Genomic DNA, 26,711 nt, shown 5'->3' on the forward strand with positions numbered 1-26,711 from the left:
TGTGTCACAGTGCCCCAATACCAAAGCTACTGAGCAGAGGAGACAAAAACAGAGGAGAGGGACACACACCAAATCACACATACTTGTCTGTACATGTTTGGAAAAGCACATATCGGGACATGCAAACATAAAGGGCGGCGAGATTTATCATGCTTGATTTGCACCAGTGAAAATGTTGAATTGTTTTGGAATGGAGCGCACCAAAGCCACACCACAGTCTTACTCTGTCTTACTCATTCTTATATAATGTCTTACTCATTCTTTTATCAACCTGTACCTTTTTGCACTGCGTTGTATATCTCTTATTATAAACTGGGTGGTTCGAGCCCTGAATGCTGATTGGCTGAAAGCCGTGGTATATCAGGTATACCACGGGTATGACAAAACATTTATTTTTACTCTTCTAATTACGTTGATAACCAGTTTATAATAGCATTAAGGAACCTCGGGGGTTTGTAGTATATGGCCAATATACCACGGCTAAGGGCTGTATCCAGGCACTCCGCATTGTGTTTTGCCTAAGAACAGCCGTTAGCTATGGTATATTGGTCATATACCACACCCCCTCAGGCCTTATTGCTTAATCAACTCTGAACACTACAAACAAACAGAAAACAAACTACAAACAAACCTGAACCTGGGAGAGAGACATGCACACTGGCATACACAACATCAGAAATGCTCAAATTGCCACTCAAACAGACTTTTCAGATTCATTCATGCAGACAGACAGCCAGACAGTGCATTGAGAGCAGTCACATGAACACTCACAGTGGCAACCTCTGGCGTACTTTTCTCTAGCAATTTAGGGCTAGACCTGTTACCAGGACAACCATGCCCTTCCCCTCTGGCTTTGGGGGAGGTTTTTAAAAGGGGAGGAGAAAAGTGGGTGTGTACAACTCTTGCTCTACTACACAGGGTAAAAAAAAGGGGAGGGGACACCAAAACAACCAAGAGGAGAGAATACCTCTTCCCTTCTCATTCCTCCTCTGGAGCAACAACAAAAACAACCTCAACTCACTGACAGAGACTCTTAACACCTCAGAACAAGACAGGCCACATTATCCCTACACTTCCAGCCCTCTTTCTTACTTAAACCCAGCTTCAACAGATTTAACCCCCTCCACCCTGTGGCCATGGGAGAAGACTCATCGCACGCCGAGCGCAGCAGCAACAGCAGCAGCATCTTGGTCAACCCCCAGCAGTATCAGGCACAGCAAGACAACATGGACCTCCTGGTGTCCAGCTTCAGCCCCAGCTCAGCACCCTCCTCCCCCACCAACACCCTCTCCAGGCTGGGCTTGAAAACCCCTGGGAGCCTCGGACCTGGAAGTCCCACCAGTCCCACTGCCAGGGACCAGGTGAGCGCCATCACAGTGGTGGCTCTACTCGACAAGCTGGTCAACATGCTGGAGGCAGTGCAGGAGAATCAGCGACGCATGGAGTTGCGTCAGGCCGACCTGGAGGGCGCCGTGCGGGGGGTCCAGGGCGACGTGACCCGCCTTTCCAAGAACCACACCAGCACATCCAACAGCGTGAACAAGCTGCTAGAGCGCTCACGCAAGGTCAACACCCACATGAAGGATGTGCGGGAGCGGCTGGACAAGCAGGCGTCGCAGGTGAAGCGGCTGGAGGCCAACCATGGACACCTGCTAAAGAGGAACCACTTCAAAGTGCTCATCTTCCAGGTATGGATGGAGGGGCGGATGGAGGGATGGATGGATGAGCTTTTGTATAAGGGGAATAAGGGAAAAGCAGATGCGAGGAATGTGTTAGTATATCATCATGGGGAAGGGGGTTGTGAGTGTGTGAGGGTGTGAGGGTGAGAGAATATTGAGGTATTTTTTAAATAATAATAATCTGTGTTGCGGTTGTGAAAGAAGAAGAGGGAAGAATGTTAAACGTGTTAAAAGTGTTTGTTTGTTTGTGTGCATATGTGTCAAGTGTGTGAGCGGGAGAACAGAATGTTAAAAAGGTTTGTGAGAATGTTGAAAGTATAGTTGTTTGTTAGTGTGTGTGTGTGTGTGTGTGTGTGTGTGTGTGTGTGTGTGTCCGTGTGTGCGTGTGTGCATGCGTGAAACAGAGTGTGCACGTTGGGAGTTAATGCAAGGGTGTGTAAGAGTGCAGCCTACACTGTATGTTTGTGTTCTGTGTAGATGCAGTGGGGCTTGGCAGTTAAAAAGTGTGTGAGAGGGAGAAGTGTGAAAGTGTGTGAGAGGGAGAAGCAGGATCATCAAATCAAATCAAGCTTTATTTATACAGCACATTTCAGACATGGACTGCATCGCAATGTGCTTCACAGGAAAAAAGGAATAAAAAACGATGAAAATAAAAACTTTAATATTTACTACACAACAAACATAACAGGATAAAAAACCTACAGAATAACAATAAAAACTGAACGACTAAAAAGCACCATAAGGAAAAGCAAAGCTAAAAAGGTGTGTTTTAAGATATTTTTTTAATATGTACACAGTTTCAGCCCCCCTCAGGTTCTCTTGTTCATGGTGGGAACTAACTACAGTATAAAGGGAGTGGTGTTTTGAAGAACTCCATAGGATATGTAAGAGAGAGAGAGAGAGAGAGAGAGAGAGAGAGAGAGAGAGAGAGAGAGAGAGAGAGAGAGAGAGAGAGAGAGAGAGAGAGAGAGAGAGAGAGAGAGAGAGAAAGAGAGGGTGTGTGTGTATGGGTGTGTCTGGGAATGGCACAAAGAAGATAATAAAAGAATGTGTAGATCACCACTCTGACTTAAACTAGATCTGTTTACAAGACCAAATAACCATTACGCATAATGATCTCAAATCTGGTTAAATTAGATGTATGCATTTACAGTGAGTGTCTTTATCTTGCTTGTCCTCCACTTTGGCCACACACACCAGTGGTGGGTTAAACAATATTACTTTTTAAAGAAAATATATTTCTATGAGTAATTGTGTTAGTAGAATAGAATATAATTTCCCCAATTTTCTGAGCAATATAGCTCAGTATTTATTTTATACAATCTTTTTAGCTCATCTTTATCAAGGGTGCCAATCATTTTGGAGGTGACTGTATATATAACGTAACAATAAATGTATAATAGTATAATATATCACTTGGCAGACACTTTCATCTTACAGTACAGTTAGTGCATACATGTTTAATATGTGACTGTGATCCCTGCATGAATTAAACCCACAACCTTAGCATTATTAGTGTCACGCTCTTACCAATTGAGCCAACACATAAAAGGTGTGATTTTAATAGTATTTGCATAGTGTTTCCCAACATTACTCTTTGCTCAGTCCTAGCTCCATTCTACCAAATATACTGAATCATTGTGTGGCCAGTATATTCTCTATGATTGGACAGGGCTCGATATGTGTTCAGTTAGGAAAAGGGTGAGTCATATTGACACAGGCTAAGTCCTAAGAGCTCCTAAGCAATGATCTTATCTGGTTTCCCAGGTACTACCGCTGTAGTTCAATAGCAACAGGTGCAAATACTGCACATTGGCTCAAACTGCATGACTCTAGTCTAATGGTTGTGCATTTATAGTTGATTATCCACAGGTAATCCCTATAGTTGTTGCCTACCTACAATGTTTGTTTTTTTTAATGTAGTCCTTCTATTGTTATGGTCTAAAATGTTGTAAAATATTGATGATGGGGTCTTGGGGATTATTGACGGATGTAAAATTAGGTTCTGTCTATAGGCCCTGATCTAGGCTATATGACCAGCAGCATAGAGTACAAGTAAAAACTGACCATTTCCTAAAGTGGCAGGTTATCATGCAAGTTTGCGCTAACAGTGTGCTTTATGGTAGCAGGTGGGGGACCAAGTCATTTTTACCGAACCTTAATCTGCCGTGAGTCATTGTGGGCACCTCAGTGGTGTGAGGGAATGTGTTTGTGCTTGCATGTGTTCGTGCCTGTGTGCATCCGTTCCTGCAGGTATGTGTATGTGTGGGTGAAAGTGTGTGAGGCACTGTGTAGTGGCCGTTGGTGGTTATGGAGACGTTGAGAGTGTGGTCAACGTGACAGCAGTCTCATTGACATTCTGCATGGCCCTGGGAACATTGGAAAAGGGAACCAAGTGTAAATTTTTTCCCTTCCTCTACGTTCTCTCTATCTTTCTCTTGCTGTGTCTTTCTGTGTTTTTCTACCGTTATCCTCTCTCTTTTCAATCTCTCTATTTTTCTCTCCCCCTGGCTGTTCCTGAACCAAGTCACCCTAAGCATGTGAGCAGCCTCGCCACAAACCACCTGTCATTATCATTTGAACATGCCGCTATTCCTCCTTTCTCAGCCATTCTGTCACACACCTCTACGAAGAATTCTCTATGAGTCATAAACAACGCAACTCACCGATAAGGCATTTCAATTCTAACTCCACGCCCGAGCTCTCTTTGTCTCTTATTTGCTCCTGGCCTAGAAAATGTCTCTCCACTGATTGACGGATTCCTCCACGTATTGATTGAGAACACACATTGCTCTGTACGTGCCACCCGAGGTGGAAATGTCGCCATGCCACTCCAAAGGGCGCTCAGTAAATATCCACCACTTTGGGCCAAAGGAGCACTGACCAGCGCTGCCACGGATAGGATGACAGGTCCCTGCCGCTCAGCTGCTTTTCTCTCCCTAACGAGCCCTAACGAGGCCGGGGGAAACTGTAATCCTTAATTACTGTAATTTGGCCCGTTGTTTGTTTGTGTTTGTGCTCCAGTGCTTTTCCTGTCTCCATATTCTCCCCTTCCCAGCCACGGAAGAGGAATATTACAATGCCATGTGCTAGTTTCTGTTTGTGACAAAGTAAGTTGTTGATTCCAGGGAGGTGAAAGGTCTTGGATTGTCGAGAGGGTAAACGTTCATTTATATTCAAATGGGAAACAGGGACACTAATACAATCGTGGTACGCAACACAATTTGCTGGGCAGTTCACATTTGTGTGTGTCTGTTTGTGCATGCGTACGTGCATGTGTGCAGGCATCTGTTTGTGTGTGCATGCGTCCGTGTGTGTGCATGCATGTGTGCAACATTCAAGATGAGTAGTGTGATTGGCGGGGTGGTATGGGAAGGGAAGTCCTCTGATAGCTTCCTAGTGTTTATGGGACATTTAATCATTGAGAGGCATGGAGTGACAACAACAGTGACTATCACACACTATCAAAACATATTTAAATCCAAATGCATCAAATGAAAACACACTTCACAACCAAACAAAACATGCTGCATCACTAAAACAAAACACAGATGTTCTATAACACATTTGACTCAAGCAAATGTGGATTACAGTGTATTCGTGCTGGAGAATGCATGGCTGAAGTTGTGTGATCTTTTTTCTTTCCCATTTTAATTGTCATCAGTATTTTTAACTAACATACTGTACTTGAACCGTTGCATACTATCAGTAAGAATGAAACACTTTGGCATCATATTTAAAAAATCTGACCATGCAGCTAATTAAATTGAAGAGTTCAGTAGTCAGCTTTAAGTAATTAATTATTTCAGTTTTATTTGCTTAGCTAACAGACTTTACTGCCATTGTCACGGAACTCATGACCAAAGGTCTCTAGGCTTGTCACCATTGGTGGCAGTGAGTGAGCATTGGCAACAGGGTTTTTTTATCCAAGTTCCTTATGCTGGATAAGGCAGGGCCAGTCCTGCTTTAGCTGCCTCACACAGTTTTTTTTTTCTTTAAATTTTTAACCCCTGATTCAACTCATCATTCTTAAAGACAATGTTCCAAATACTTAGAAATACACCTTCCCTCATTGTTTCCTTGAAATAAGTGATTGGATAGGTACCGATCCCATGTGTTAATTTGAGCCAGTTTCACACAGCAGGAAAATAATCTTGCAGCAACTGGAAATGTGAATTGTTATGTGGACTATAATTGATACATTTTTCGTTAGGGCAAATCAAGTCTGACATTTTAAAGCGGAAATTACAAACTTTAGAAGCCCTTTTAAACCATAACTAAACTACAAGTGTGCATTTCTTGCTGTGCAGGACAATTCCTGCTCAACAGGATGATCAAATTAAGAAATGGCATCTGTAAAAGCAAGGTTAACACCCCATTACTTTACCACCCATTACCAATCCAACCAATCCAGATCTGTGATTAGTTGAAGGAAGGTAGAATGGAAGGATGCATTTCTAAAGTATTCGAACAATGCCCATCATTTGAACTCAAGAAAAGCCTGACTAGAAAGACATTTTCAAAACTCTTAGTACAAAACTCCAAACTGGTGACACTTGTAACACAGCATGTCTCATATTCAAAACATTTTTATTGTGCATTCATTTTGTTTAAAGACAATCTTCACCACACAGCCATATATTCAATATATATACGTTTTGTGTGAAATATAATGAGAACATTGATTTAATCACCAAAACACAACATAATGATATATTTTCAATGTAGTTATCTTAACAACCAGTTAATTCAATAGCAAAAAATGCAAGATACATGTTTCAAAATTGCCTTTTGAATGTGATATGCTACAGTACTGTAAATTAAAGTACATTACACTGTTTTCACAGTAGGCAATACACTTGCACTACCCCATTCAAATTGACTGAACATCACATGTCCATAATTTCTATCCCATGTGAGATTTGGTATTGGTATTTATTAGGATCCCAATTAGCCACTGCAAATGCATCAGCTACTCTTCCTGGGGTCCACATGAAACAAGATATAATACAGTGGGGGAAAAAAGTATTTAGTCAGCCACCAATTGTGTAAGTTCTCCCACTTAAAAAGATGAGAGAGGCCTGTAATTTTCATCATAGGTACACGTCAACTACGACAGACAAATTGAGAGAAAAAAAATCCAGAAAATCACATTGTAGGATTTTTTATGAATTATTTGCAAATTATGGTGGAAGATAAATATTTGGTCACCTACAAACAAACAAGATTTCTGGCTCTCACAGACCTGTAACTTCTTTTTTAAGAGGCTCCTCTGTCCTCCACTCTTTACCTGTATTAATGGCACCTGTTTGAACATGTTATCAGTATAAAAGACACCTGTCCACAACCTCAAACAGTCACACTCCAAACTCCACTATGGCCAAGACCAAAGAGCTGTCAAAGGACACCAGAAACAAAATTGTAGACCTGCACCAGGCTGGGAAGACTGAATCTGCAATAGGTAAGCAGCTTGGTTTGAAGAAATCAACTGTGGGAGCAATTATTAGGAAATGGAAGACATACAAGACCACTGATAATCTCCCTCGATCTGGGGCTCCACGCAAGATCTCACCCCGTGGGGTCAAAATGATCACAAGAACGGTGAGCAAAAATCCCAGAAACACACGGGGGGACCTAGTGAATGACCTGCAGAGAGCTGGGACCAAAGTAACAAAGCCTAACATCAGTAACACACTACGCCGCCAGGGACTCAAATCCTGCAGTGCCAGACGTGTCCCCCTGCTTAAGCCAGTACATGTCCAGGCCCGTCTGAAGTTTGCTAGAGTGCATTTGGATGATCCAGAAGAGGAATGGGAGAATGTCATATGGTCAGATGAAACCAAAATATAACTTTTTGGTAAAAACTCAACTCGTCGTGTTTGGAGGACAAAGAATGCTGAGTTGCATCCAAAGAACACCATACCTACTGTGAAGTATGGGGGTGGAAACATCATGCTTTGGGGCTGTTTTTCTGCAAAGGGACCAGGACGACTGATCCGTGTAAAGGAAAGATTGAATGGGGCCATGTATCGTGAGATTTTGAGTGAAAACCTCCTTCCATCAGCAAGGGCATTGAAGATGAAATGTGGCTGGGTCTTTCAGCATGACAACGATCCCAAACACACCACCCGGGCAACGAAGGAGTGGCTTCGTAAGAAGCATTTCAAGGTCCTGGAGTGGCCTAGCCAGTCTCCAGATCTCAACCCCATAGAAAATCTTTGGAGGGAGTTGAAAGTCCGTGTTGCCCAGCGACAGCCCCAAAACATCACTGCTCTAGAGGAGATCTGCATGGAGGAATGGGCCAAAATACCAGCAACAGTGTGTGAAAACTTTGTGAAGACTAACAGAAAACGTTTGACCTGTGTCATTGCCAACAAAGGGTATATAACAAAGTATTGAGAAACTTTTGTTATTGACCAAATACTTATTTTCCACCATAATTTGCAAATAAATTCATTCAAAATCCTACAACGTGATTTTCTAGATTTTCTTTTCTCATTTTGTCTGTCATAGTTGACGTGTACCTATGATGAAAATTACAGGCCTCTCTCCTTTTTAAGTGGGAGACCTTGCACAATTGGTGGCTGACTAAATACTTTTTTTCCCCACTGTACATAGTCCAGTACATTATTAGTCAAGGACTGAAATATATCAATTTAAAATGTCACACATTCAGAAAGTACTCACACAACTTGACTTTTTCCACATTTTGTTACATTACAGCCTTATTCTAAAATGGATTAAATAAAAACAATTCCTCAGCAATCTACACACAATACCCAATAATGACAAAGCGAAGAGATTTTCATAAATGTTTGCATATTTATGACAAATAAAAAACAGAAATACCTTATTTACATAAGTATTCAGCCCCTTTGCTATGAGCTCAGGTGCATCATGTATCCATTGATCATCCTTGAGATATTTCTACAACTTGACTGGAGTCCACCTGTGGTAAATTCAATTGATTGGACATGATTTGGAAAGGCACACACCTGTCTCCATAAGGTCCCACAGTTGACAGTGAATGTCAGCGCAAAAACCAAGCCATGAGGATGAATGAATTGTCCGTAGGGCTCCGAGACAGGATTGTGTCGAGGCATAGAACTGGGGAGGGTTACCAAAACATTTCTGCAGCATTGAAGGTCCCCAAGAACACAGTGGCCTCCATCATTCTAAAATGGAAGATGTTTGGAACCACCAAGACTCTTCCTAGAGCTTGCCGCCCAGCCAAACTGAGCAATCAAGGGAGAAGGGCCTTGGTCAGGGAGGTGACCAAGAACCTGATGGTCACTCTGACAGAGCTCTAGAATTCCTCTGTGGAGATGGGAAAACCTTCCAGAAGGACAACCATATCTGCAGCACTCCACCAATCAGGCCTTTATGGTAGAGTGGCCAGACAGAAGCCACTCCTCAGTAAAAGGCACATTACAGCCCGCTTGGAGTTTGCCAAAAGGCACCTAAAGAGTCTCAGACCTTAAGAAACAAGATTCTCTGGTCTGATTAAACCAAGATTAAAATATTTGGCCTGAATGCCAACCGTCACGTCTGGAGGAAACCTGGCACCATGCTGTGGGGATGCTTTTCAGCAGCACGGACTGGGAGACTAGTCAGGATCGAGGCAAAGATGAACGGAGCAAAGTACAGAGAGATCCTTGATGAAAACCTGCTCCAGAGCGCTCAGGACCTCATACTGGGGCGAAGGTTGACCTTCCAACAGGACAACGAACCTAAGCATACAGCCAAGACAACGCAGGAGTGGCTTCGGGACAAGTCTGTGAATGTCCTTGAGTGGCCCAGCCAGAGCCTGGACTTGAACCCGATCGAACATCTCTGGAGAGTCCTGAAAATAGCTGTGCAGCAATGCTCCCCATCCAATCTGACAGAGCTTGAGTCTATATGTTTTGACCATGAAAGCTTGCTATCTACAGTAGGGTTACAACCAGCAGTTTAGTCTCCTCAACTTGCTCAGTAGCCACATTATTCAATAATTTAAAAAAAAGTTATGCTTTTAGTTTTTGATACACAGTATTTAGCACCAGCCTATTGCTAGTTACCTATTGTAAAACTGACTGGAGCTCTATGTTAAGTGTCCCAGTTATTTATTTTACTGTTGCAGCCATCGTGTATACTGTTGAGTTGTCAGCGTACATAGACACACAGGCTTTATTCAAGGTTAGTGGAAGGTCATTTGTAAAAACAGAAAACAATAATGGCCCTAGCCGGCTGCCCTGTGGTACACCACACTCAACTGAATTTGCAAGAGAGAGGCTTCCATTAACAAAAACCTTCTGTGTTCTATTAGATAGGTAACTCTCAATCCTTAATAAAGCAGAGGATGCAAATCCATAACACCTCTGTTTTTCAGCAATACGTTAGTATCAACGACATCAAAAGCTGCTCTGAAGTCTAACAAAACAGCTCCCACAATCTTCTTACTATCAATTTCTTTCAGCCAATCATCAGTCATTTGTGTCAGTACTGAGCATGTTGAGTGTGATCATTAAAGACATCTTTCACAATCATTGACACAAAAAAAAACATATTGTTCAGATATAATTATAGCATAGGTGTACTGTAATGAAAGAAACAATGTTTAGCAGGCACTAGTTTGCATTTTGGCCATAGGTTCTCATCAACTTCGCAGTAAATGTCCTCATTGTTCATGCACCTGGGGAAAAACCTTTTGGCATGGAATCCAAGCTTCACATAGTTCTGGATTGATGTCATTGCATGCCTCATCCATGCTCTGAAGGAGGGTGGTACGCTCATGGGGATTGCAATCATACATCTTTCACCAGTATTGTAATCATCATATATTGTATTTTACAGTATTGTATTGTACTTATGTATTGTAGTGGTCCTGTGCGTGACTCAGTTCGTATGGCACTAGCAACACCAGAGTTGTGGGTTAGATTCCCACTGGGGTCACATACAAAAATGTGTGGACTAGATAAAAGTGTCTGCTACATAAATGGCATATATTATGGTATTACATTATAGTGTTGGCCCACCCCAGCAACTTCATTTTAGATACATGTTTACTGAAAAGGGGATGCATTTGTTATATACAGTACATCTGTGATCTTGTCAATATCAGATTTCTGTTAAACTTACTGTAAAATAAAATCATAATAGTCATCATAATAAAAAAAAATAAAAAAAAAATAATAATAATAATAGTACATTACATATCAGACTTTATGTTTCTACTTTACAGACATACAGTTGAAGTCGGAAGTTTACATACACCTTAGCCAAATAGATTTAAACTCAGTTTTTTACAATTCCTGATATTTAATCCTAGTAAAAATTCCCTGTCTTAGGTCAGTTAGGATCCCCACTTTATTTTAAGAATGTGAAATGTCAGAATAATAGTAGAGAGAATTATTTATTTCAGCTTTTATTTCTTTCATCACATTCCCAGTGGGTCAGAAGTTTACATACACTCAATTAGTATTTGGTAGCATTGCCTTTAAATTGTTTAACTTGGGTCAAACATTTCGGGTAGCCTTCCACAAGCTTCCAACAATAAATTGGGTGAATTTTGGCCCATTCCTCAGGACAGAGCTGGTGTAACAGTCAGGTTTGTAGGCCTCCTTGCTCGCACACGCTTTTTCAGTTCTGCCCACACATTTTCTATAGGATTGAGGTCAGGGCTTTGTGATGGCCACTCCAATACCTTGACAATGTTGTCCTTAAGTCATTTTGCCACAACTTTGAAAGTATGATTGGGGTCATTGTCCATTTGGAAGACCCATTTGCGACCAAGCTTTAACTTCCTGACTGATGTCTTGAGATGTTGCTTCAATATATCCACATCATTTTCCTTCCTCTGATGCCATCTATTTTGTGAAGTGCACGAGTCCCTCCTGTAGCAAAGCACCCCCACAGCATGATGCTGCCACCTACGTGCTACACGGTAGGGATGGTGTTCTTCGGCTTGCAAGCAACCCCCGTTTTCCTCCAAACACAATGATGGTCATTATGACCAAACAGTTCTATTTTTGTTTCATCAGACCAGAGGACATTTCTCCAAAAAGTACAATCTTTGTCCCTATGTTCAGTTGCAAACCATAGACTGGCTTTTTTATGGTGGTTTTGGAGCGGTGGTTTCTTCCTTGCTGAGCGGCCTTTCAGGTTTTGTCGATATAGGACTCGTTTTACTGTGGCTATAGATACTTTTGTACCGGTTTCCTCCAGCATCTTCACAAGGTAATTTGCTGTTGTTCTGGGATTGATCTGCACTTTTCGCACCAAGGTACGTTCATCTCTAGGAGACAGAACGCGTCTCCTTCTTGAGTGGTATGATGGCTGCGTGGTCCCATGTTGTTTATACTTGAGTACTATTGTTTGTACAGATGAACGTGGTACCTTCAGGCATTTGGAAATTGCTCCCAATGATGAACCAGACTTGTGGAGTTCTACAAAAAAAAAAATCAGAGGTCTTGGCTGATTTCTTTTGATTTTCCCATGATGTCAAGTAGAGGCACTGAGTTTGAAGGTAGGCCTTGAAATACATCCACAGGTACACCTCCAATTGTCAATTAGCCTATCAGAAGCTTCTAAAGCCATGACATAATTTTCTGGAATTTTCCAAGCTGTTTAAAGGCACAGTCAACTTAGTGTATGTAAACTTCTGACCCACTGGAATTGTGATACAGTGAATTATAAGTGACTTGCCAAAACTATAGTTTGTTAACAAGAAATGTGTGGAGTGGTTGAAAAACGAGTTTTAATGACTACAACCTAAGTGTGTGTAAACTTCCGACTTCAACTGTGCATTTTCATTATGTACTGTAGTTCTCAAAATCTGTAGTAGAGAAACCAGTTTAAAATCTATAGGTTTACCAAAAGGTTGAGTGATTATCATTTAAGAGTAGTCAGATTAAGTAATAGTAAAATATATTTTAACAAATGAGAAGAGAATCATATCAAAATGAATGTGAACATTGCATTGTGAAAGGCAATTACTTTATGTGAACATGTATTGCAATGTGAAATATGTTTTTCTAGATGAAACACTAATTACGTTTGGTGAAAAAGAGACTGATTTTGTGTGTTATACTTAGTCAATTGAAAATGTGCTTAAAGTTTTGAAACAACTGCCTTTTTGATGATCTGTTTTGAGTTTTGTACCATAGTGATTGAAAAAAAAATGCTCTGTTACAGTCCCTATTATACTCTCATATCATTCTAATATGCAAGATCCACAACGGCGATATACTGTATTGTAGACGTTAGTACATGTTAGTCAAAGAATGCATAGTCAACTCTATAGCGTCTATGTTATACAACAAAACTGGCTTGAGGGTATATCCATGAATTGTGTGTGTGTGCGTGTGTGTGTGTTCGTGCGCCCATATCTCAAAGGTGTTATGTTTCAGTGGGCAGGGATAACGTACAAATACCCTCTCTTTACAAGCATTTTGTTTTTGTTGCTCTCTCAAACAACAAAGCCTTTCGTTTCCTCATCCCCCGATGTGCATGGATGAGTTTTGTTCAATGACAACTACCACAACACCAAAGTCGGCCTTGAATCCCTACACTCATCTGGGTTGTGTTCACTGGCACAAAACGGAAGAAAAACAGACTGATTTTCTTTTGCAAAACCTTTTTAATCTATTGAATATGATCCTGTTTCTGTCATGACACCTAATATGGCTGTCCCTGTCCGTGGAGCCAGATAGTCCTGCAGACTGAAATGAACAAACCTGTTTGTTTACCCTGTGGCTCCTCTCTTTGTTATCGTTCACATTTTCCCTTTGGTGTTCATTCCTCTGTTAATCTCCCTCTTTTTGAACAGGCTACGGTGAGAGAGAAGAGTCAAAAAAGAAAGAAAGAGGGAAGGAAGGAGAGAGAGAGAGCGAGAGAGAGCGAGAGAGAGAGAGAGAGAGAGAGAGAGAGAGAGAGAGAGAGAGAGAGAGAGAGAGAGAGAGAGAGAGAGAGAGAGAGAGAGAGAAAGGGGGAAAAGAGAGAGGAAAAGAGAAAAAAGGACAACAGAGGGAGGTGGACAGAGTTAAAGAGCTGAAAAGAAAAGTTCAGGAATAGAGAAGGGGATGAAGGTATGTGAAGGCAATTAGACAAAATGAAAATACAAGGAGAGGTTGACATGAAGTATGATAGGTGAAAAGAGAGGGAGAGAGAGAGAGTAATGTTTACTGTTCATTTTTTATTATTTATTTCACTTTTGTTTATTATCTATTTCACTTGCTTTGGTAATGTAAACACATGTTTCCCATGCCAATAAAGCCCCTTAAAATTGAAATTGAGAGAGAGAGAGAGAGGTTTCTTTCATTTATTTGAGTTTAGTTTTTACCCTGAGTCCTGCTCTTTTGCCTTTCACCAATTCAGGTTTGACAACTATATGCATCTCACTGTTTCGGTCTCCTAAGACAAAGTTACATTGTGCATACTGTCAATGGCTGCCAATGATTCCTTTTGTGCAGGGGTGGTTTGACAACCACAGGTGACTTTGTTGCGCTCAGGGATGTGCAAAAATTACAAAATACAATTACAAAATACCATAAAGATCAATGTATCAAAATAAACTACAGAATACTTGTATTTTGTAATGTATTTCATTAAAATACACGTATTTTGCATTTTAAAATACATGTATTTTGCATTTTAAAATACAAAAATACATTTGCAAGTAGCCGGCCCAAACAGCAACAACATTCTCAGTAACGGTTACAGAAACGTTTTACTTGCTATGACAGTGATACATTGTTATCCAGTCACTCTAGATAATTGTGTCTGCTAAATGACCAAAATGTAAATGTATATGTGAAAATGAACATATTACAAAGAACTGCATAGCCCACTGGGTATTATCAGAGCCATGTATTTAGAGCAGTGGTAACCAACCTTTTCTGATTCAAGATCACTTTCTGAGTCAAAAGGCAACCCGAGATCTACCGCTCAGATTTTTTAAAACATGACTTAAAAAGGTCATAAAGGCAGAGTTTGTACCTTCAGACACATGAAATGGTTCAAAATGGGAACACTTCCCCTACCCGGCCTGCAGGGCAGCTGAATCCGGTGCACCTAACCCCAACAGCGTGAGACGAATAAAGAATATAGGAACGGAAGGCTTTATTGTTGGGTTTTTACAGAAATGTTTGACGATCGACTAGGAATGCCTTGGAGATCGACCAGTCGATCGTGATCGACCGGTTGGTGACCACTGATTTAGAGAGTTAGGACATTGAGGTTTCTGCATTACGATGCATTTACATGACACTACAAAATTATATGGCAGCCATGTTAGCTCCCCATGGGGGAATTTTAAACAATACTATGTAACTGAGGGTGCATTTGTAAATTCACTCAGGAGTGCCAGAGAGCGCTCAGAGTGCGCTCTGGGTGTTCGTAAATTCAGAGCACTTTCAGATTGTCCGTTCGTAAATTCAGAGCATTGTCAGATTTTCCGTTCGTAAATTCGGAGCGTTGTCAGATTGTGCGTTCGTAAATTCAGAGCGCACACTGGACGTTCTGTCCGAGGAGTAGGGTTGATCCGAGCGTTCTGGCCTCACAACGGCAGTCAAGCACCCAAGCTAACTGGCTAAAGTTAGCTAGCTTGCTAGCTACTTCCAGACATAAATGAGAGAACACCTCACTCTGACCATTTTTCTCGCCTTAGCAGAGCTGGTTAGGCTGTTTTCATGTTATCCAGAGCGTAGGTGACTGTAACTGTGCTGCTGGCAACAATTAAATTACGCTTTTTTGCAGAGGTTTACTGACACCGGCCATATTCAACGGGTGTTGAGCGTTTGTAAATTCATCAGTTATTATGCGCTCTGGCACATTCAGACGAGAGTGCTCTGAAATTGGAGTACATAGCCAGAGCGAATTTACGAACGCACCCTGAATGTCTAGAATGAGCATTACATGACACTTCAACATTCTATGGCAGCCATGTTAGCTCCACATTAACATTACATGGGAAATATTGAAACAATGCTATGTAACTGAAGTGACGTTTCCAAGTAAAGTCCAAGTAAACAATACAACAATCAAGAACTACACTGACAAAAATAAGTGTAATATCTCCATAGCTGCTTATCGAAACAATGGCCATGATATATGCCCACGTCACTGCCCCAGCATTGAGTTGGTTAGCACGTTTGCTTGAGGTTGGAGTTGAATTGGGCATTGTGTTTTTGTAATTGCATAAGCTCAGTCATGCTTTTTTCCCAATTTTTGTCCCTTTCGGGAGGGTTGGGAAAGAGGCCCTGAAACTTGTTGTGCCATCCTGTGTGGGCACTTAATGGGTAGGCATGATGAGTCATTATGTTGTATTGACTTTAAATACGGTAAACTACGTAATGCTGACATGAGTGTGACATAGACTTTTCATATCAAGTCTATGACAGTTGTTTTCTGTAGACATGCTAATCTGTCTTCACCTCTTAAAGCAGTTCCTATTGGCTGTTTGATCTAATCAGAAAAACATCAAGTGATGGGGTTGTTTTGCCAGTGTGTGTATCTGTGTCTGTGTGTCTTTGTGTGTGTGTGTGTGTGCATGCTTGCATGTGCTGGTATGTGTGTGTTTCCCTTGTTCATTGTTTTGCCAGTGTGTGCCCATGTGTGTTTTACGTTTCCCCTGGTCATGTACTGGTTGTACTAAGTTAACAGCCAATCACATTGCTGATCTCTCCACACGCCAAACGACACAAGCCCATTTCCTTCCTTCCTACGGCCCTGTTGACATGGGAGGAATAAATGTTACGTAACACAGGGGTTGACCCAGTGGAATCCCACAATACTTTGTAGCAGGCTAATCAAAGCACATGCAGATTAAGTCAAATTTCCATGGAAATAGGCTTAGGGAAGAGACTCCGGGTTTGTTATTTTCCCAGGACAAGGGCATGTGATGACACTAATGGGGGGAGAGGGAGGAGGAGGTGGCTGTGTAGATAAAGTGGAAATAAAGGGCCCGAGAGGGAGGAAGGGTAAAAGGTGAAGAGAAAAAAAGAGAGTGACATAAATACAGAGACAGAGAGAGAAAGAAAGAGAGACAGAGACAGGAAGCAGAGAAGTGCGTTCGAAATGAGTTAGATTACTTTTGATTTGTGCCCAAGTTGTGTGTTGAGTCCATCGCTTTAGGGGATGCGTTAATATGTTTATTACTGGGTCATAGTGTGAGGTCCAATTATGTGTTTGAATACACGCACACCTACACAAATGGACACACACACACACTACACAGGTAAATCAACATACCACTATAAAGTCACATTAATAAAAGTGTTCCTGTTATCATTTACATACCTTATGTCAATGCCTTACATCTGTTTGTACAGAAGGCTGTTAAAAGAAAACAGCCAGTTATTCATAATTGAATTCCCTCTCAAGCATTAAATTCCCTCTCAAGCATTAACATGTTCAGTGGCGATTTTAGCATGTAAATCTTGGTGGGACAAACTCCTCAAAACATTTTTAGATGCATGCCGGCAAAGCCACAACACAACACATGAATTGCACTATAACGGTGACAAACTGTACCCACAAACTGTTAGGGCCTACATAAAGCTGTCCAACAGCAGAGATTTATTTTCAGCACCATGGAGTGAATCCTTACCACTGCTACACCTGGCTATCAGCGGAGCCTTGTCTGGCAGCAAAACAGTTAATTGAGCCTCATTTACTGCCTTTAAAATAAACATAGCTGATATGGCTGACTTGCTTAAACAAATGTGGTTTCTACTGACAATTGAGATGTACAAACTGTGGCATAAGGGGACGACGAGTAAGAGGCAATCTGTAATTTCGATTAAGACATTAATGAGCGAGCTAGGACGGACGGAGTCAATATAACTATTTATTCAGCACCTTTGAAATGTACAGAGACAGAATTCAGAACATGGGCCATTCTTACAGTATTCTGCCTGTAGACAAAGTCAGAACCATAGGATAAGCAGACAATGAAAGCTCTTACAATATTTAATGATAACATTTCTCTAAAACAGGCTATAGGCTACATGTGCACCACCAAGTCAGAACATTTACATTTACATTTACGTCATTTAGCAGACACTCTTATCCAGAGCGACTTACAAATTGGGAACAGCAGGCTAAGTTAGGAGGGGGAAAGGGACCAAATAATTAGGGTGAGGCATATGGACTACTAACAGCTTACTACACAACATACACTTAGTATTACTTTCTTAGCTACAGACAGTATACATATCTCCCTGGCATATTACATCATTTATGCAGCAGCATACAAGCCATTTTTGGACTCACCTTGTTGTGCTGTGCTGACTTGAACAGGACGGTGGCGCGGCGGTCCTTTGTGGGCAAATTTTGTCATCAAACTTTGTCATCAAAATCTGGCATTCTCTGGATTTATGGTGCTTTCAAGACAACTGGGAACTCTGAAAAAAACAAGGTTGAATCATGACGTCAGTGATCTTCAGGTCGGAGCTCTAGAAAGAGGCCCGATTTCCCGACTTGGAATTCCGAGTCGGATGACCGTTCAAAACCAATTTTCCCAGTCGGAGCTCATTTCTTTCAGAGTTCCCAGTTGTCATGAACTCACTGAAGTCTGAGATTTCCCAGTTCCGAGTTTCCAGTTGTTTTGAGCATGGCAGAAGTCATGCTGGATTGACAGCATGGCCAACGTATTCAACCTTTTCTGGCCCATCGTGTTGAATGTTTATCCTTTTAAGCTTGTAAAAGAGACCCTTAAACACAGACCTGGACCACACAGCGACTCCACTGAATAGCTGGCTAGTGATTGCTTTGCAACGCTTGCAGTTAGCCACTGATTCCTTCCAAACCACTCAATGTTGAATTTGCGATTTCCAACTTCTTGTGTAATGTTTACGTCCAATGGCTGATAAGCACCGATAGGTTTTATCTATCATTTCTCTTCATATGACAAGGATTGAAAAGGATTTGCCAGTAGATTGCTAGCTAATATTTTTTAAGTATGATGTTGACATAATCAGTCCAATCAAAGCTATGGTAGATATAATGTGATTTGACGTCATTTTGTCTGTTGCCAATGACCTTGAGCCTTCTTGGAAGGGCACTTCTAATGTAACTATATGACAGCACCCAAGGGGCTTGAATTTTCGAGCAACCGTAGATTCTGCGGTGACGTAGTGTCCCCATGTGTGACAGAACACTAAGCCAATCACAGCGCAACTAGAGAACATTACCAAACCCTATGCTCCGTATTTTCCGCTGGCTGCCCCACCACCACAGAAAGCACTGAGCTAGGCTGAAACACCTGCATTTTTGGGCTGCCTTATTAACTCAATGATTTCTATTATTTTTTATATTGTTTGCAAACTGATATGTCACACGTATTAATGCCAAAATAACATGCTAAACAGGTGGGGCTCACCTGAATGACGGGTAGCCACTGAACATGTTAATACGCTTTTTTATTTGGAGCTAAAGTTGGAAGGCTAAGTATGGGTGTGGCACTCGATAGGTTTGTCATCTCTGCGGTGAAATGGGGACACTTGCTTCTTTTCATCAACAGCAGGAAGGAGGGATGGAGGGAAGGGAGTGGATGGTTGATAAGAAGGAGGGAAAGAGGAAGAGCAGGTTAACCAAGTGGGTCTGGTTGAAACGAGACCTGTGCCCTGAGGTGCTAACTAGGGCTGTGGCGGTCAAGAAATTGTCAGGCATTGATTGTCAATCAAATAACTGTCGGTCTCATGGTAATTGACCGTTAATTAACTATCCCCCATAGTACAAAAGTTATTCTGTGAAAGAAAGAAATACTCCAAACATATTCTGGGACATTTGTGGGATGCGATAGATCCCAAATTAATACAATCACTCGCATCAAAAAAACTTTTTTTTAAAGCAATGAGGCTGATGCAACAGATCAGAATGTTTAACTTAAAATGTTGATAAACTAATACGCTATTTCTTCACATTATAAGCGCACATGGAAGAAGGCTATAAGCGCAAATGTTCCAAAATGCAATCAATTAGCGGGAAAACACTTTTCTCGAAAGTGAAGGCAAATGCGATCATGCATGTAATGCTTTATTTAAAAGGTACATATTCATGGTGAAAATGATCTTCCCCAAACTTTAAACTCACGCGCAGCCTCTGTAGCTCAGTTGGTAGAGCATGGCGCTTGCAACGGCAGGGTTGTGGGTTCGATTCCCACGGGGGACCAGTATGAAAAATGTATGCACTCACTAACTGTAAGTCGCTCTGGATAAGAGCGTCTGCTAAATGACTAAAATGTAAATGTATGCCTGTTAGGCTCTACACTGGTTAAAAAGTGGATTAATGTGCTTAATTTTAATGGCGTTATTTGGCCACTTTAGTTGTAATACAAACCTTATCAAAACATATACAGTGGCTTGCGAAAGTATTCACCCCCCTTGGCATTTTTCCTATTTTGTTGCCTTACAACCTGGAATTAAAATTGTTTTTTGGGGGGTTTGTATCATTTGATTTACACAACATGCCTACCACTTTGAAGTTGAAAAATATTGTTTATTGTGAAACAAACAAGAAATAAGACAAAAAAACAGAAAACTTGAGTGGGCATAACTATTCAATCTAGCCACTGGGATTTTTGCCCATTCTTCAAGGCAAAACTGCTCCAGCTCCTTCAAGTTGGATGGGTTCCGCTGGTGTACAGCAATCTTTAAGTCATACCAGAGATTCTCAATTGGATTGAGGTCTGGGCTTTGACTAGGCCATTCCAAGACATTTAAATGTTTCCCCTTAAACCACTCGAGTGTTGCTTTGGCAGTACGCTTAGGGTCATTGTCCTGCTGGAAGGTGAACCTCCGTCCCAGTCTCAAATCTCTGGAAGACTGAAACAGGTTTCCCTCAAGAATTTCCCTGTATTTAGCGCCATCCATCATTCCTTCAATTCTGACCAGTTTCCCAGTCCCTGCCGATGAAAAACATCCCCACAGCATGATGCTTGATGGTGTTCTCGGGGTGATGAGAGGTGTTGGGTTTGCGCCAGACATAGCGTTTTCCTTGATGGCCAAAAAGCTTAATTTTAGTCTCATCTGACCAGAGTACCTTCTTCCATATGTTTGGGGAGTCTCCCACATGCCTATTGGCAAACACCAAATGCTGTGGAGCTTTGCAGCTCTTTCAGGGTTATCTTTGGTCTCTTTGTTGCCTCTCTGATTAATGCCCTACTTGCCTGGTCCGTGAGTTTTGGTGGGCGGCCCTTTCTTGGCAGGTTTGTTGTGGAGCCATATTCTTTCAGTTTTTTCATTATGGATTTAATGGTGCTCCGTGGGATGTTCAAAGTTTTGGATATTTTTTTATAACACAACCCTGATCTGTACTTCTCCACATCTTTGTCCTTGACCTGTTAGGAGAGCTCCTTGGTCTTCATGGTGCCACTTGCTTGGTGTTGCCCCTTATTTAGTGGTTTTGTAGACTCTGGGGCCTTTCAGAACAGGTGTATATATACTGAGATCATGTGACACTTAGATTGCACACAGGTGGACTTTATTTAACTAATTATGTGACTTCTGAAGGTAATTGGTTGCACCAGATCTTATTTAGGGGCTTCATAGCAAAGGGGTTGAATACATCTGCACACACCACTTTTCCGTTATTACATTTTTAGAATTTTTTAAAACAAGTTATTATTTTTTTTTCACTTCACCAATTTGGACTATTTTGTGTATGTCCATTACATGAAATCCAAATAAAAATCAATTTAAATTACAGGTTGTAATGCAACAAATCAATGTGTCACAGTCACCACCTGAATAAAAAAGAGAGGCCATTCTTCAAGGGGCCTTTAGTCTGTCAAGAATAATGTTCTTTCCTGAAAGGGCGTGCAATTGAGGCTGTAATCGCTGCCAAAGGTGCTTCAACAAAGTACTGAATAAAGGGTCTGAATACTTATGTAAATGTAATATTTCAGTTTTGTATTTGTAATACATGTGCAGAAATGTCTAAAAACCTGTTTTTGCTTTGTCATTATGGGGTATAAACCATTTTAGAATAAGACTGTAACGTAACAAAATGTGGAAAAAGTCAAGGGGTCTGAATACCTTCCGAATGCACTGTACATTCTCTAACACTGTAAATACAAAGGGGATGAATTTCTCAAAGATAGCCCAGACCTTTCCAATATAACCACTTTTCACATACACGCTTACTTTCCACTCTGGGTCATTTTTTAAATCCTGACTTACTCAAACTTTTGCTTAAATCCACTTTTGACATAATTGCATGATTTAAGTAGATGTTCAAGTTACGTTAGCACATCTTGAGCCCTGAGTGAACTTTTGAAGAGATAGTTGCATGAAACAAAATGCAGCCAGGTCCCACCAGATCAACTTCAGTATTAGACGTTTGTCTAGGTCCCCAGGATGTCGGGAAATGCAATTCAATACTGTTCACTAGGGACAAAGCGAGCGCCTATTACTATCTAGTAGGCTTCCTAGGGCATGGTAGATGGAGATAGAGGAAGGGTTTAAACCGTGAGCTATGGTTCTGAAGCTCATGGGTTCAATCCCAATGCTAGGCACTTGTTTGTATTTATTTTCTGTTTTAACCCAATCCCAAACCTTAACCCTTACCTTAACCAGTCTGAATTAATCCCTAAATGTAAAAGTCAAATTAGTTATGTTTTTATCCCTATCCCAAACCTTAACCCTTACCTACTTTCACATCAGCATTGATGTTTATCAAATGGTGTGGCTGGTACTTGTAACTGGTACTGTTAAGTACCTACTGCTCTGGAAGCTGTCAGATGACTGAAATGACAAACTACCAACTGTCATTTTGGGATATAGCTGCTTACCTATAATACATGTGGAGGAGGTGTGTGTTTGTGTATGTTTTGTGTGTGTATAAAGGGATCGAGAGAGAAAAGGAGAGAGAAAAATAGGGAGATGGAGGGTAAGGAAAGAGGCGAATAGGATGAGGTGAGGAAGAAGGAGGTGAGATGGCGAGAGACACGCGAGAGGAGATAAACAAACAGGGTCATTTAGATACCTCAGGAGATCCCTCTCTTTTTAACACTCTCCCTCTTTCTCAATATGGCAATTCATTGTTTTCATGGCTGGAGAGAGTGAGGGAATAGAGGAGGGAGGAGGAGACTCATGCAGAGAAACAGGTAGGAATTCCTCAGATGTCTCCAGGAGTAGAGAAAAGAAACATGTGGAGACTGGTTTCTTTCAGGCTCAGCGCTTACTGAAAAAGACGAGCACAACATGTCCAAAACTATTACACACTTGAACCTTGACATTCGTTAATGGCTGCCAAAGCATACAGCGGCAAATGATGTACGGTGAAATTGATTGAATGTTTGTGTGGATTATGTACATGTGTGGTTAGAAATAGTCCCATGAGAGTTTACTTTAACAATAGCAGCATAAAAATGGCATACCTGTATTTTTTCACATTTTGCGATTATGAAGGAACAATTTGTTCTGTAAGAGGATTATAGATACAGTACATTATTGCAGTGCACATGCAGGGTTTAATTTAAATTAAATATCTAACTATGATAAATTAGATCTGCTATTGATATACAGTGTGTACGTATTTTTCATGCTGATAATCATAAACAATTATAGTGTGCAGGGTTTTGTGTTCGTCCACTTGATTAATAAGTCATGACCTAAGGCTTGGTTCAAGTGATCATCCCGTTCCTTCACATGTCCACCTTCCTAATCCTAACATCCTCCCCTCTGTATTCCAGGAAGACAACGAGATCCCCTCCAGCGTGTTCATCAAGGACTCCCCCAAGACCCCCCAAGCCAGCCAGATAGAGGACGATGCCCCTGCGGCGCCTGCCCTGTCCGTCGCCGGGACAGACGCCAACCGGTCCCAGGAGGAGGGTCTCCATACCATCAGCCTGTCCTCCTCCGACGATGATGCCGGGGGTCTCCACGAGGAAGACGAAGCCCTGGAGGGTGAGGCAACACTGGGCCTGGGAGCGGCCCGGCCCTCCTCTGAGAGATCCAGAGCAGACCGGCTGAAGCGCTCCAGCCTGAAGAAGGTGGACAGCCTGAAGAAGGCTTTCTCACGCGAGAGCATTGAGAAGAAGATGAGCAAGATCGGCACCAAGATTGTGCCACCCGCGAGCCGCGAGAAGATCAAGAAGAGCTTCACACCCAACCACCCGAAGAGCCCTGCCGCCAAGAGTTCCTCCTTCAAGGTGTCGCCCATGACCTTCAATGTGAAGAAGATGCGTGGTGAAGGGGAGGACCCAACCCAGCCCGGAGGCTCGCCTAGCGGGCATGCCCACGTGGAGATCCCTCCCCTGGGAAGCATGGATGGGGATCTGCCTCTGGCCGAGGTGCACTCCAAGGAAGGGCTAGGTGTGGAGGGAGGAGAGGAGCTGGCTAGTCCCTCTAGCACTGGGAGCGTGGAGGTTGAGCTGACCTTCAATGGAGAAGCGGGGAGCCTTGAGTGTGACCTGACCACTGATCGTCGGGCGGGGCTCGCTCTCCCGGAGCATGATGACGATATTGGGGAGGAGGATGACGAAGAGGAGGAGCAGGAGAGCCCGGTGGAGGTGAAATCCCCCATACCTGCTGCTACTGGAATTACTGTGGAGCAAGCCTCTTAATCTCATCCATCTCATCCTTTGCTCCAGCACACCCCTTGCCCTCTTCATGTTACCATGCCAACAGTATAGTCATCCCTCCATCTTTCCAAATCATTTTTCCGAGAGAGACACACATGCGCACATACGCACGCATACACACACACGGACACACACACACACACACAATGTATACACAACATGAAAGAAGTGTCCTCGGCAGACCTATTTCTGAAAAAACTCAATCTCCTGTGCCAGCAATACAGGGCATCCCCTTGCAGCCCTCCTTCGCCTCCAGCCCTGCATGCATGATTTATCCAGGAGATCCATGGGATGATCCCAGATCACCAACCTCACCTTTAGAGATCCTGAGTGACCCAGAGTTATCAAGAGTGATCAAGAGACCCTGCATCAGTTGCTCCTGCCTGGTGTGTATAACTAGCTACCCTTCTGTGGGGCTACCTTAAGAAAAGAACCAGCGTGCCAAGAGACTATTACTCACCTTCCCAACTGGAACATTGCTTCTGTTTCAAGAGAACAGCACATCTCCAGTACACTGAGCCAACTATCTCTCTCTATTTGTCTGTCTCTGCATGGGCCTCTCTGTCTGTCTGACGGATAGTCTCTTTGTTCCTCTGCCTCATGTGAATGTCGGTAAATCTCTGGCAAAAAGGGTAAAGCCCCACAGTTTGGGGATGGTAGCCTGTTGCCAGGTAGTCTGGGCATTGGTATGGGTGGTAGCTAGGTTTCTACAGTAAGGTTTGTGTAAGGCTGTAGTATGTTCAAATGCTATGTCTGAAAATAGCTTCTTATCTTCATCAAGGATATTTTTATTATTTCAGAGAGCAGGTTCAAAGTAAAAAGGGGGATAGGGAGGAAGTACGATGAGGGAAGGAAAGTCGTTTAGAGTGTTGGGATGAGTCAAATACATGATGTGGCAAATGCGGTGCGCTTCATTTCACTTATAATGCAACCACTGGAATAGTCCCAAAAAGTGCTAACTCTGCACCTCAGGCATGCGGGTCAAGCTGAATCAAGCGCACCTCAGGTATTTGAATGTTTGTGATACATGTATTTGACCCATGTCTGGATGTAACCATACAAGCTGAGTGCAGGGAAATAGCCATAGACTTGAGGCAGTTTTGTGCCAACCCTACCATAGTTTATTTGCCATAATAAATACTCTCACTAAAACAGCTTAAACAACTGCTTGAAAGTGGTTAATGGTTCACTAGGTACAGACCACACCAACATTTGGGGAGAGTAAATTGATATATCTGTCTTAGGTTAACGTCTGCTGGAGCAGCATTGAGACAGGAGAAGATAACCTATGACCTTAAAGGCTCTACATACTGGGACTTTCCTAAACCACCCTATATCAGGGCAATTATAATCTTACATATATGTACATATTAGATTATGGGATTATCAGCGGGTATAACGATTTATATAGAATCATGTTTATTGAATACTGTCAACATTTATTGGGTACTGTCACCTGAGTATTGTACTTCCATAATAGTATATGTGGACTTTTGGAGTTGATCACTCACATAAACAAGGTTTGCATAGCACTCACATAAACAACGTTTACACACTCTTATATGGTTGAAACACACACACACACACACAAAACCTTAAAGGAAAACTCCACCCAAAAACAATATTTTGGTATTTATTTAGTCCATTGTTGATATAGTCCCAAAATGTTTTGCATGTCAGCAATCAAGTTAAGATATATACCTTTCAAAATAAAGAAATACAGCTGGTATGATGATTGGTGGAATTTTCCTTATTAAACTAGCACACATTTACAGAGGCACCCACACAGACACTCACACACATGCTCCTACACATTTTTACATTTACATTTACATTTTAGTCATTTAGCAGACGCTCTTATCCAGAGCGACTTACAGTTAGTGAGTGCATTTTTTTTTTCTTTCATACTACACGCACGGAAGCCTTCAAATGTAGGACTTCACAAGCTGGCGTGAGTAATTGCTGTCCTGGAGCAAGCAATTCCTGCATGTTTTAGAAGATAAGAGTGATAGTGAAATATTCCATTCCTTTAAGTTGTCTCCTTTCGGAATCTACTCGCTCGTATCACTATGGGAGGATAGCTCATCTAATCTATGTGCAGCACTGGCCACTAACTTGTGGCTACTGTTTATACGGTGTCATATCCATGAGATGGGGGGAAAGGAATTTAAACCCCTGTATAGGGAGTATATATCAGCCTGAACTTCATGGTTAGCATCCCCTGGCCTTTCTGATGACAAGTGCCTTGCAACCAGTCAATGCCTAGTACACACTTAGGGGCCTCCCAAAATATATAGGTGCCTAATGAAATGTAATGTAAAACGGAATGAAACCATTAAGCAGATGATGATTGTATTTTATTTCTCCGGCGAGAGAGAGATGGGAAAGAGAGAATGAGAGGCAGAGCAGAGAGGCATTCCTGGGTTTGACAGATGACTCCTTGGCAGCCCATTTTTCATGCACTGCCC

At 41.9% G+C, this 26,711-nt stretch overlaps 1 protein-coding gene across 1 annotated transcript; it reads left to right on the forward strand.

Annotated features, from left to right (window-relative positions):
* Window positions 1–965: 965 nt before the first annotated feature.
* LOC121536621 (caveolae-associated protein 2-like) lies at window positions 966–25,843 on the forward strand. The gene is made up of 2 exons (XM_041844029.2): window positions 966–1,688; window positions 23,353–25,843. The coding sequence occupies exons 1-2, from the start codon at window positions 1,137–1,139 to the stop codon at window positions 24,223–24,225; spliced, it is 1,425 nt and encodes a 474-aa protein (XP_041699963.2). The 5' UTR covers window positions 966–1,136; the 3' UTR covers window positions 24,226–25,843.
* The last annotated feature ends 868 nt before the right edge of the window (window positions 25,844–26,711 follow it).

Source organism: Coregonus clupeaformis, chromosome 23, assembly GCF_020615455.1.
Source record: "Coregonus clupeaformis isolate EN_2021a chromosome 23, ASM2061545v1, whole genome shotgun sequence".
Taxonomy (NCBI): Eukaryota; Metazoa; Chordata; class Actinopteri; order Salmoniformes; family Salmonidae; genus Coregonus; species Coregonus clupeaformis.

Bases quoted from the DNA above. Each gene is read 5' to 3' on its own strand.
- LOC121536621 (XM_041844029.2), top strand. From the start codon at position 1,137: ATGGGAGAAGACTCATCGCACGCCGAGCGCAGCAGCAACAGCAGCAGC. The intron at 1,689-23,352 runs GTATGGATGGAG...TCTGTATTCCAG, and splicing joins TCAAAGTGCTCATCTTCCAG to GAAGACAACGAGATCCCCTC.